The sequence below is a fragment of the Pseudorca crassidens genome, chromosome 20 (genome assembly GCF_039906515.1).
Source record: "Pseudorca crassidens isolate mPseCra1 chromosome 20, mPseCra1.hap1, whole genome shotgun sequence".
NCBI classification, from domain to species: Eukaryota; Metazoa; Chordata; class Mammalia; order Artiodactyla; family Delphinidae; genus Pseudorca; species Pseudorca crassidens.
This window is the reverse complement of record NC_090315.1, coordinates 34,318,142-34,331,350: the sequence shown is the minus strand read 5'-3', so window position 1 is coordinate 34,331,350 and position 13,209 is coordinate 34,318,142. Positions and strand designations below refer to the sequence as shown.

The 13,209-nt window shown below is 48.8% G+C and overlaps 1 protein-coding gene across 3 annotated transcripts in view; it reads left to right on the top strand.

Annotated features, from left to right (window-relative positions):
- The window catches only part of GNAO1 (G protein subunit alpha o1), a 167,330-nt gene that overhangs the window by 73,440 nt on the left and 80,681 nt on the right, over positions 1-13,209 (top strand). For all 3 annotated transcript variants that reach the window (XM_067719840.1, XM_067719841.1, XM_067719842.1), the window contains exon 3: positions 11,349-11,490. In XM_067719840.1, the coding sequence (XP_067575941.1) occupies positions 11,349-11,490 (142 nt within the window). The remainder of the gene's footprint in view (positions 1-11,348; positions 11,491-13,209) is intronic.

Here is a 13,209-nt window from a genome sequence, read left to right as displayed (position 1 = left end):
CTACTGACCTAAGAAGGGCTGGCCAGAGGCCCCGGCTCTCGGGGACCTTTTCCTGCCCACTTCACTTGGGATTCCAATGCTTGTCAATGGCCAAACTGCATAAGAACCTAGGTCTTCTGTCTCCAAGTCCAAGGCATGATGTCTCTAATCCAAGGCTGGGGTCCCAGGGATCAGACCACGCACCCTACTGAGAAGAGAAAAAGGAACAGAGCCTGAGAAGGCAGTGCTCAGAGCATCATGCCCCTGTGGAATGAGAGCCGGCGTGCGCCCACCCCCCAGCACTGGGAGTCTTGAGAAAGGGCAAGGTCCACATTGTTTTCCAGATAATGGCAGCAGAGGCTGTGTACTGGAATCACAACAAGTCCTGGCCTTGCCCCTGGCTCCATCTGGTGACAGTTGGCAGCTGACATCTTTGCTTCTGGCCTGAGTTTCCCCTCATTAAAAATGGCATCTTTATAACAGATTTCTGCAAGTCACTGTCAATAGGACATACCCCTTGTTTTGTACCAGTCATTCCCCTGGGGGATTGGTCTGCCTGACACTATTCTTTTTAAATACCCTCCTGTTCTATATTATTCTACATCAGAATATCAGGTTCTAAATATAGTATGAATCACTAAGGGATCTTATTTTTTAAATTACTTTTCTCATACCATACAACTTCACCCCACAATTAAACAGCTGGGTTTCAAATCGAGTCTTTCATGTCTTCTTTTCAAATAGCCGAAAGATCCCATTTGTGTCCATGTGCTTCACTCTAGCCCGGCCTGTGAGGCAGGAGAGTCGTCCAGCTTCTGGCTTGTTCTGTGCAGGTTTCGTAGCTTTTTGCCTTCACTGGGTGGAGTAGGCTCTTAGTTGAAGCTGGGAAGAGCTCCCATCCACAAGCAACCCGAACGTCCACTGGTAGGGGTTTGGCTGCATGACTCAGGGCCCATTCAGATGATGGGACCCCGAACAGCTGGTGACAACTCCTGGGTGACACAGAGCCACACAGTGTGATTCCGTCTCTGGAGAAACAATATGGACTCGCAGGTGAAAGAACTGAAATTTACACCAGCATGAGGATGGTGCTTCCCTCTAGGTGACAGGATGATGGCTGATTTTTTTTTCTTCTTCTTTTTCTTTTTTCCTTAGCTGTGTGAGTTGGAATCTATGAGTGTTCCAAGAATAGTCCTTTCAGGCAGGGCTGGAGAAATCAGGGAAAGAGGAGGGAAAGCTGCTATTTTAGAGTGATCCGTGCTTAGAGCAGAACTGTTGGAAGTCAAGATGGTTCAGGGTGGTACACAGATGAACATTTTTTTTATTTTAATAGGTGACTGTATAATGTGTATTAAGAAAAAATATAAGTAGTGCACTAGTCCTATGTGATCAAGTCCCCGCTGCTCTCTCTGACCTCATCCCCTCCACTCTCCTGGTTATTTACTCCATTCCAGCCCAGCTGGCTTCTCACCATCCTTCTCACACACAAGGTGCCCCAGGACCTTTGCACGAGCTGTTCTTTGTGCCTGAAATGCTCTTCCTCACATATAGCCAAGATCCACTCCATCTCATCATTCAGGTCTCAGCTTCACATGTCACCTGCTTTTCAGGCTCCTAACTCTACACCCCCTTTTTGTGTTTATTACTGTATGATTATTTGCTTGTTTGTTTACTAGACTGTGCATCCCTTGAAATCAGGGCTATGTCTGTTCTGTTCCCCACTGCCTCCTGGGTGCTATATGAATGGAACCTGGCATGTAGTGGTCATCTTCGTGGGTGAGAGGAGGAGGAAGCCATCGATGGGGATTGGAGGCAGTAATCTTGAGGATGGCTCCAGCTCTCCCAGTCAAGGAAACAGCCTTTATGCCTAGAAAAGAGCAAAGCTTCTGACCTCTCAACAGGGGCCTCCAGGTCTCAGTCCCTCTGCTCGCTTGGGACTCTGGGAAATCAGAAACAAGGGCCCAGCATGATTACTTAGTAAGACACCTGCAGCTGGTGGTCTCTGAGCCAGCCATTCAAAACATAGGTGCCCTCTGGCCCCCAGCCTCTCACTCATTTAGGTCAAGGCACTGCTGCACTGGGTGCGCGGGGGACCTGTGGCCTGGGAGACAAGGCGAGTGGTCTAGCCCGGCTTTGGCACTGATTAGTCTGTGATTAGTCTGTGACTTTAATACTAGGGACTGGCAGTTATCGGGCCCAGCTGTGTGCCAGGCCCTCCCCACTCATTCTTTCATACTGCAGAGAGCCCTGTAAGGGACCATCATTATCCCTGTTTTCTAGAGGAGAGACCTGGGCCCAGGAAGGTTAACGTGGCCGTGGTCCACACGGTTAGTGAGTAGGATAGTCAGGGTGTATCTGGCTCCTAATAGGTATTCAGTGTCCGTTTGTAGAATGAACTAAGTGGATGAATAGCGTCCCCTAGGGGATTTGGGCTGCTGCGGGGGTGGCAGTGCCCACCTCTCACCAACCCCCTGTCCCTGCCCACACAGTGCCCTCTGGACCACTGTTGACTGCCCTGCTTGTCTTCACCCTTGGTGGCATCCAGCAAACCAGGGACCGGGGTCTCTCCTGCAGGTCAAACCCCACTGCGCACAAGACCTCATCAAGTGAGAATATGTACAAAAACAGAGTCAGCGGGGCTCCAACAGGGAGAGGAGGGGGGGTTTCACCAGGGCCAGTCCCCGCCGCCACGCACACGTTATCCTCAGGTGCCTCCCCTTTGCTGTGCCCGCCTCACGCTGGTCTGCTGTTCTGCCAGCTCCCGTAGCCTGGCTGGTGTTTGTGATGCTTCCCCCATTGAATTAACTCACTATTTGTACTTCTCCACGAGACTCAGTGGAATCCTCTCTCTGGAGGGAACATCACACCTGCACCAGCACCAGATCCAGAGCAGCCTCCCTGACTGGGCTCTCTGGCTTCCAGTCCCACGTGCCAGCCTGTGAAGTGCCTTCTGTTCATTTAGCACACATTTCCCGGCACCCCGTGTGCCAGCTGGGGGCTCTGGAAGACACGCAGAGACCACGCAGGCTCTCAACAGTGCCCTCGCCCCGCCCCCCAGTCTGGAGTCCTGTCTTCCTCCCTGTCTCTCTGGCCTGCACCCACTCCACTTGGAATGCTGCCTCCTGAGAGGTGGGCCCTGTACCCACCCTGCACCCCTGCTGTAGGTCCTTCTCTTATAGCTCTTTCTGGTTGGGTTTTTCTTCTTGGGTAGCACCTACTCCACATACAATTTAACCATTTGTAAAAGTACTTCTTTTATATCTATCTTCATATTCAAGCTCCTTGAGGGCAGGGCTCGTATCTGTCAGTTCACTCTTATATCCCCAGCACTTAACTGGTACATGGTCAGTACCTGAACAATATATGAAGACTGAATTAGGGGCTGAATGAAGGAGCTTACAGAATACCCTCAGAGAAGCCCCCCAAGTTATTGGGAACTAGAGCTTTTAAGACAGAAGTGGAAAAAAATTTTTTCTGTTTTGCAATTGTTAGATGTTTTTCTTACCTGGTATCACCCATCACCCCCCCATCTCAGGGGTGCACTAAGGTAGGTGAGAGGCCTATGACACAGTGGAAGGGCCTCTGGAAATTTTGTCCCTGCTCTGCCACAAGCTAACCATGTGACTGTAGGCAAGTCTGTCCTCTCTAAGTCACAGTTACCTACCCAGGCAGGGGGCATCATGGTAGGAGCGTGACCTTTGTCATCAGATAGTATCACGGCTGATTTGGCAGTTGCACAGTGTCACTAGGAATGCCCTATACCCCTTTGACCTGCCGTCCTTAGGGTGGTAGCCTTTAACCTCTTGGTCACAACATGGCTGCCATGGCTCCAGTATCTACTTCGTCATGCAACCACATGTTAAGGCAAGAAGCCAAGGAACGGCTGGCGGAGGGACAGCCAGGGACATGGGGGCAGTGGAGAAATGAGGGGACCGGAAAGCTGTTCTCAAAGGTCTGTCACTGGAACAAGAAGAGAAAGTCTTTCTCAGAGGCATTTCTAGCCAACTCCCCTTCAGTCTTTACTTGCTTGAGCTGGATCACATGGTCACTCTTAGCTGCAAGGGAGACAGGGAAGGGAACGCACCATGGTGAGAATGGCTGTTGGGCGGCAGCCAGCATGTCTGACGCACATACCCTTCAGTTGGCCCTTGGCAGCTGCCACTTTATACTGTTAACTCTCATGTTCTCAGCACTAGCTTTCTCACCTGGAACAAGAGCCCTGGGAAGGCAGGGACCAGGCTGAACCCAAGTGAAACATGTCAGGAAATTCCTGTTGATTGGCGGCTTTACCCCTTGTTACTCAATTCTTCTCTCACGGCCAGAATGGTCCTCCTGTTAATAAACACCAGCGTCTGTCTCCCATTGAACATGATTTATTGTCCTTTCAAATAACAAATGCGAGTTTTTTTTTAAATGAAACAAAACAAACATGATAAGAGAGTAAAAAAAAAAAAATCACTGAATGCTACCATCCAAAAGTGATCTTGATGATATTTTGTTAAGCATCCTCCCACGTCATCTTTTCTCTCTCCCACCTTCTCCCTCCACACCCCCACCTCTTACCAACACCATCACACACAAATCTAGTTTTATACAAATGGCTGCGGGGCACACGTTGTACTCTAACCGGTGTTTTCATTTTACAATCCTGTCCGGGTCCGTTGCTCTGGCAGGTTCTGTGGAGCCCCTAATTGCTGGTACGTGGCTCATTAACTCACTGGTATCTCACTGTTGCCTGTTTGATTAAAACTGTGTTCTCTGAAGCCAGGGTGGTGTTTTTCCCCCGCTGGGGAGGGCTGTGGCTCTAGGGCCAGAGCCACGTTGCTGATCAGGTCTCCCCGACGACTGGAAACTGTTGTCAGTGGTCCCGCGAGTGAAGCCCTGAGCACTGACGCTAACCCAGGCAGCCCACAGGTGATGACAAACACATTTTATAACCTCATTAAGCGGCTCCCAAATCAGGAAATTTAGCTTTTCGACCCACTGCTGCTCCTGTGATGTTCATTAGGTAAATTCGCAGATCCTGTGCTCCAGTCTGGACCGTGCGCCCTCTTGCTGTCCTGTCTTCCTTCCTGTGGCTGTGAGCCCTGCTTCTCCTCCTGCGGGGGGCGGAAGGGGTCTTCCCATGGTGTCCGGCCTCCCTGCTGCCCCTTGGCCCCGGGTCACTTCCTGTCCTCAAGAGGACAGACCCCGGACACCCAGCACCCTGTACTTTCTCCCCCAGCTCCACTTAGCAAATGCAATAATGTCAATAACAGTCATCATAACAGCTGAGCTGATTGAGTGCTTCCTGTGCCAGGCCCTCTTCTTTACATGCCGTGGCCCAGTGAGGGTAGCCACTGTTAATTACTAGGCCCATCTCCATGGAAAGTTGAGGAAACTGAAGCATCAAGCAGTTAAGGAAATTGCCCAGTCACACGTCTCAAGTCTGGCTCCAAAAGCACCCCTTTAATCTGAACTCTTAAAGGGATTATTGTGGAGGATGGAGAGATGGTCCTGGTGCCGGGGAAAGGGTGCTGATAAAAGGAAGCAGAGGAGGGGCATTTAATCCACCGTGGAGATGGAGTGAAAAATCATGTGTTCCAGCAGCTTAGAGTCTGTGCGTTTGTGAACCTCCAGAAACGGGGGGTAAAACTGTGTGTGTGTTGGTGCGTTTGTCACAGTGTCAGAAGCATCTGTGATTCAGAGAGGGAGAATGGCTGCTGGGCCGGATGATCCTCCAGGGTCCCTTCCAGCTCCTAAGCCTGTGGTTCTGTGACCATATAAGGCCACTGTGCCTGGGGAGCCTCACTGCAGCAGAGTGCAGTCCTGCACTGAGAGGGGGAAGCAGAGAGCAAAGGGAGCCCCAGCCCAGGCCCCCTGCAGGGTCTCCAAGGCAGCAGAGGGAGGAGCTGGGATAGGAGAGGTGGTGGTGGTGGGGCGGGGAGTGGGGTTCCTCCTTGATCGCCTCTTCCCAGAAAGCTCAGACCTGCTCCAGCCGGCTCGGCTGCTACCCTCCCTCTCTCTCCCCATTTCCACTTGGGATCTTCTCCCTCAATTGTGTTGCCAGGTTTCCAGAGTCCAGCTGGTGGCTCCTGTCCAAAATCAAACACAAGGCTGCAGAATCAGCCCTTGCTTGCTCCCCAGGTTTCTTCTGGTTTGGTAGCTTGGAAAACCCCACACCCCTCAGAGTCCCTGAGTTTGGGATGGGCACCAACACAGCATCTAGCTTGACCCTCCTTTGCTACCCTGGCTCTGAAGACATAGGAAATCTGGTGAGTTCTCACCCCAACACACACACACACACACACACACACACACACACACACACACACACACACACACACACACACACACACACACACACGTCTGCCTCCTTGGAGAGGGGTGGGTCTTGTGCATCAGTGTAGACCTGGTTCATGTAGTTGTGTCCCACTTCCCCTGAGTACTATCAGAGCCTAGCCCTGTGCCAGTTGTTATGGAGAGGAGGAACTGAGATGGATGAGATGTGGTACCTGACCTCCAGGGACTGACAGGCTGGTGGTAAAGACAGAAAGTTAATAAACAAGTGCACTAGGAAATGGTCTCCCAAGGTACGAAACATGTTTTAGTCATGACTGTATTGGTTGTAAGTGACAGAAACCCAAATCAGATTAGCTTATGCAGAAATAAGAGGGAGTGGTTTGACTCATATCACTCAGAAGTGTAGGGATAGGGTTAGCTTTAGGAATAGCTGGATCCAGTGGCTCAAATGATGTCTCTGGGACTTGATTCTGTACTCTGTCACTCAACTATGTAGATGAAGTTTGGTTTGTCTGGGGCTGCTGCAGTGTGAGATGTCAGAGGTGCCACATGCAGCCTCACTCCTGCTTTCCAAATCCTGGCCTGGTCTCCTCCAGGGCTCAAACCTGGGCTGTCACAAGAAACCAGAAACCAGACTCCCCTGGGCTGCCTCTCCAACCCCTAACCAAACACCTCCTTTCCTTGCCCCATACTCCTTGGGCTGATATTATAGGAGATGTTTTGATGCTCACTTTGTATGGGAAATCTCTGGGTTCTCTGGGAACTTAGATACAGGGATCCCAAAAGAAGCAGCAGTCCTGCCTGTCAGCATCCACCTGGTGGGCACAAGCACAGCCTCGAATGCCATTGTCACACTTACCAGCTGCGTGACCTCGCGTAACTGGGTTAACCTCTTTGAGCCTCAGTTTCCTCTGTCAAGAGAAGATAAAATTATCTCCTAGGTTTGTTTTGAAGATTAGACGAGATAGTGCATGTAAAGCACTTAACACAAAGACTTAACCCTCAAACATTAGCGGCTGTTATGATTCTGCTTCTTTTGTACCACCAGTGAAGGAAATTCTATTTGGGGGATTTTGACTTTAGAATGAAGATATTATCACTAACAGCTCCTATATATTATATACTTACCATACAATAGGCACTTTACATTTATTCCTCACAGTAGTTCCTTGCAGCTGAGGAAACCAAGGCCTGAGGGGTTAAATCCTTTGCCAGGAACTCACAGCTCATCAGTGATGGAGCTGGCGACCCCATCTTTCTGACTCCTAAGCTCTGACCACTCTCCGGAATGAGATGGGAAATAGAAAATAAAGGGGCCTTAAGTGATACTTTTAAGGATATGTGACTGAAGTCAATGCTGGGGCGAGGGGGTAGGGAGCAGAGAAGAATGGGGCGTGAAAGAAATACTGAAGGGCTTACACTAAAAAAATCCAGCCTTTTTCTCTGAATGGTAGAATTATGAACATTTATTTATTTTTGGTGGTGTTCTGTATGGTGCAACTTTTCTGTGTTTGAGTACTTACTACTTTGTAGTCAGAGGGAAGGGAAGGTGTAAAATTCTACCCTGAAGCAGGAAGCCCAATTTTAAGCTAATATAAGCCAGTTTGAACAAGTTTTGCAACCAATAATCATGATTTGAGCAATTTTTGGCCAAACTGCTTCATTTTTGTAAACCCCGAATGAAGCTTCTCTATCTTGGGCCACCCCAGGCACCAGTGAGACCTTCCAGGCAGTATTCTGCCTAGTCCAGTCTGAGGCCTGAGGGGTGGCAGAAAGGACTGTGTACCCAGAGACCCGGGTTCTGCTCCTGCCTGTGGCTCTCACCCTGCCTGCTGAGAGCCATTAGGCCAGTTACTCAATCTCACTCAGTCTCCTTTTCTAGAGATGGGTATAATGAAATCCTACCCTCCCTACCTTGTTAGGTGGTGTAAAGAATTAATGCTAACAGGTGTGAAAAATGACAGTCCCATCCCCTAGTGGAAGGAAGTCCTGTAGGCAGCTGAGGGTCTAGAGAGTATTCCCAGGAGAGTGGCAAGGCCTGCTGGTCCAGAACGAAGCATGAGAAACTCATTGCACTGGCTTCTTGGGAGGGTGTGTCATGGGGACCAGTAAATCCAGACTGCACCTCTCAGGTCACCCAGAGGTCACCCTCTGAGGGGAGTCTGGTCTTGGAGACTTTTTTAGTGATGGTTCTAGAGTTTACAATATGTATCTTAACTTATGCTTTACTTTAAAGTAATATTATGCTACTTCATGTATAATACAAGAATTTTTCAACAGCATTTTTCCATTTTACCCCTCCCATCCTTTGTGCTATTATATAAATTTTACTTCTATGTAATAAATTTTCAGCCTTTTTCCTCTCTTTGCTTCGGTTTGGATGGTTTCTATATTGGTGTATTCAAGTTCACTAATCTTCTGTGTGTCTAAATCTGCTGTTAATCCCCTACAGTGAAATTTTTGTCTCGGATATTGTATTCTCATCTTTAGATACTTCGTTTTGTTCTTTTTTATCTTCCATTTCTTTCCTCATTATACTCATGTTTTCCTTTAATTTCTTGAAAATATTTTAAATAGGTGTTTTTGAGGTCTTATTTGTTAATCCCATCATCTCTGTCACTTCTGGGTCTGCTTCTGTTGACTGATTTTTCTCCTGGTTATGGGTCACACTTTCCTCCTCCTTTGCATATCCAGAATTTTTTTATTGGATGCTGGATATTATTAAGTGTCTGGGTTTTGTTGTCCTCATTTAAAGAGTGTTAGATTTTATTCTGTCATGCAGTTAAGTTACTTGTGGGTCAGTTTGGTTTTCTGAGGCCCATTTTTCAGTTTTGTCAGGGCAGGTCTAATGTAGCCTTTACTCTAGGGCTAGTTTAGCCCTACTACCATGGCATGAGTCTTCTGGGGTTTCTGCCAAATGCCCTAGGTGTCAGCTCTCCACTCTGGTTAGTCAGAACTTGAGCATCTCCCAGCCTTGGGCCAGCTCTGGGAGGTGTCCACCTTATAAGCTCCCTGACACTTGTTTCTTGAGCTCGTAGAGTCTCACTCTATTCAGCCAAAGACTCAAGGAGACCCCTGTTCAGATATCTGGAGCTTTCCCTCTCTCTGCACTTTTCTCTCTGGTACTCTGCCCTTCAATTCCCAGTCCCCACAGCTTTCTTGAACTTTTATCTTTATCCCATCAGCTCAGTAAGACCCCTGTGCTCTGCTTGGGTCCTCCCTCCCTGCACTGAGGTCTGGTAGACGCCTCCAGGCAGAAAGCCAAGGCAATCATAGGACTCACCACGCTTTGCTTCCTTTCTGTTCCAGATCATGGTCCTGTGCTGCCTGTTCTCCAGTGTCTGAAACCACTTGTTTAATGTATTTTGTCCAGTTTTCTGGCTGTTTACAGTGGAAACTAACAATTCCCTTTGAGATCCCCCTGGGGTTGTGCACCAATGCCTCAGACTGGGTATACACTCAAGAAACTTGTGCAAAAACGGAGTTAGGGCTAATAAAAGCCAGTGAAAAGGCAATAGGGTCATTTTGATCTGCTTCTTAGAGAAACTCAGGATAAAGACACACAACCCAGCACCAAGTCACATTTTATAACAGGAATCATTAGTGTCCATTAGCTGACGAATGGATAAGTAAAACGTGGTATATCTGCACATGGAATCTAGTTTGGCAATAAAAAGAAAGGGAGTACTGATGCATGCTACAACAGGGATGAACATGCCAAGTGAAAGAAACTAGTCACAAAAGACGACACCTCGTGTGATTGCCTTTATGTGAAATGTCCAGAATAGGCAAATTTATAAAAACAGAAGGCAGATCAGATGAGTGGTTGCTTACTGCTGGGGTAGGGGATGGGGAGGGACTGCTAATGGGTACAGGATTTCTTTTGGAGAGGACAGAAATGGTCTAAAATTAGCCTGTGGTGACCATTGCCCAACCTTGTGAATATACTAAGAAGTACTGAATCACACGCTTTCCATGGGTGGATTGTATGGTCTGTGAACTATATCTCAGTAAAACTGTTTATACAAAGAAAGAAAACTTGTTAGCAGTTTTCTCCTGTACTGAAGGATGTGAAGGGCTGGAGAGGGGCTGTGGAGGTGGAAATGGAGGTCTGAGCTACTATACAGTTGGATGTACATGTTACAGGTAGCATTGAGTCTTGGACTGAAAAACATGACCACAGGAGAGTTTGCACGGGGCATGACTAATGTTGGATGTTAGTCTTGAAATCCACATGTCCTTTCTTAATTACCTAAACCATGAGAGGATTCTTGCAAAGCCTTGGCTTTACCCCCTCTCTAGTTCTCTCTCCTCCCCAGACCCTTGTCGGCAGTGGGCGTTCACTGAGCGGCCGCCATCTGCAGGGAACAGGGACCTCAGGGCATGTCCAGCCTCAGCCCTGACCCCAGAGGAACCTGAGAACAGGAGGGCAGGGAGTGTCGCATGGCCTCTGAGAACTGCAGTGTCGCCTTCGTGTCCTCCATGTCATGTTCAGAGTCATCAGAATAAGGGTGACACAGTGGTCACATCCCAGCTGAGGATGGGGGAGTAGGCAACTCCTTCTGTTGGCTTTTCTCTTGTCAAAGAGGAAGGTTTTAAGTGAGTGCTCTTCCCTTCATTAAAAGCAGTGTAAGTTTTCTGTGAAAGAAAAAATGTATTCTTCGTGTGCAGGCTTCTCGCAGGGGTCTTCAACAGTATACTCCTAAGTGGATATTTAAGTTAAAACCCTGAGCTTTGCTTAAAAATACTAATGGTGAACATTTATCGAGTGCTTAGTGTGTGTTCTAAGTGCTTTCAAGTATTGTCAACCCCTTGACTGATCTTTCTTTCACTGTACATAGGGAATGTAAAAAGACTGCATTTCTTTTTTCCACTGTTCTGTTTTTCAGATTAATTGTCAGTAATTTAGGTCGATTTTTCCTTCAGATTTTGTGGTTTTATCACAGCAGCTCAGTAATTCAGCATCCGAGCTGGGCCCGGCCCTCAGCCGGGAGGTTGGCTGGGGTGGGGCTTCACATGCCCGGCACGCTCGGTGCCAGGTGTGGACAGCGCACTCATCAGGCATGCTGTGTGTGGTTTTGCTCTAGGATCATCCACGAAGATGGCTTCTCTGGAGAAGACGTGAAACAGTACAAGCCCGTCGTCTACAGCAACACCATCCAGTCCCTGGCAGCCATCGTCCGGGCCATGGACACTTTGGGCATCGAATACGGTGACAAGGAGAGAAAGGTAGGCTGCTGCGCCCATGCGCACGGGGAGGAGAGGGCCGTCTCTGGAACCCGCTGCGTCCTCTTTATCAGGCCAGGCTGCCGTGCAGGGACGGACGAGACTGTGCTGTGTCACCCGCCAGTGTACCAGTCGACCTGGCCAATACAGTTAAACAGGGGCTCTGGTGACAAGCAGACCGCCACAGCACAATCGCCAGGGAAGGAGACAGCAGCCACAGAATTCCAGGGTTTATTTTGCAGATGAGAAAGGGTTGGTGACTGCCCTAAACTGGGACTCTCACAACATTGTCCAAGTACATGCCCTTGGGCAATTAACCTGAACAGAAAAAATATTTCTTAGACAAAACAAGCCCCACCTAGCCACCATCTTCCCTCCTTAGGAGAGCTTTCCTTACCTTGTTGGGGGTGGGGCAGCCATTTGAATTCAGTCTCTTCCCTCCTTTGCCCCATGGGTTGTGTTTTCTGCCCCTCCGAGGTGTGTCTGAGGACCGAAGAGGCTCTCCTTCCTGTAGGAGGTCGACATCCTAGAACAGGGACAGTTTTTCAGTTGAGTTTCCAGGCATCTGATAAGTGGTGAATGGAATAAGTTGTAAAAGCCTCTTTTTTGCAAACATTTGCGTTAACTGTAAGACTGAACCTTACACAGCTATACTGGCAAAGCCAAATAAAAGGTGGCGGGGAGGGAGGGAAAACAGCCTCAGATAAGTCTATCTAAAAGTGACTCTTCGTCTCCTGGTGGGACCCTGAATCCCAGCGATCCCCCTCCTGTGACCTGGAGTGTGAGGAGGGGAGCAGGTGGAGGTCTCCGAGCGCCTGGGCCCCTCCTTGGAGGCTCTGGACGGAGAGCGTTAATCTCCGATTACTGCGTGGTTTGGTTATACATAGTGTATATATCCTGTCTTGGCTAAAAAATCACCTCCCTTACAGAGGAAAACTATCTTCACCTTCTCTGGGTCTGATAAATCATCTGTGACAGATAGCTTTAAATGTAAAATTCAATATTTTATGCACAAAATCCTAATTCCATGCGACAGAGTCATCCCAGCTCAGGCATTGCCTCCTCCCAGAAGATGGGAACTGGGTGACTGAGAGTGTGTCCAAGACCAGCCTGGGGTGGGGAAGCCGGGCGCTGCCCCTCTGCAAGGCTGAGTCTGGAAGCTGGCTCTGCAGAGGAAGTACTTCTCCCCAGGGACTGGCTTTGGATTTGGTCATAGAGCCAGGGCCTGCGGAACCAGGGGCACTGAGTTCTTCAGTCTTGTTTCCACTAAGTATTCACTGAGAGTACAGTGTACCAGGCCTTGCTGGGGATACAGGAACGAGCACAGTAGGAGTGGAGCTGGAGAAACCAGTCAGCAAAGAGCAGCTCAGATCATCAGAAGTAGCCAAGACAGGTTGCAAGTAGCCAGACAAGTTGCAGGGCTTCATTCATTGTTAATGATAATGGCCACAGTGCTTATACAAATAGCTCTCTTGTACTGAGCACCTCCTAGCTGCCAGGCACTGTGCTAAGCACCTTACAAGTATTAACTCACTTTACTCAACTCAGTCATTAAAGCCCAGAGCAGGAAGTGCCTGGTATGATCTTCAGACATGGGACAGGCCACAGGCCTTTGGTCTTCCTGTCTGCCTTTTGGCCAAAGAGAGAGCCTGGAGCCTGAATCTCAGTTAGCCAGACGCCAGGCCCAGTGCAAAAGCTCACGTGTCCACAGCTCACACCTTA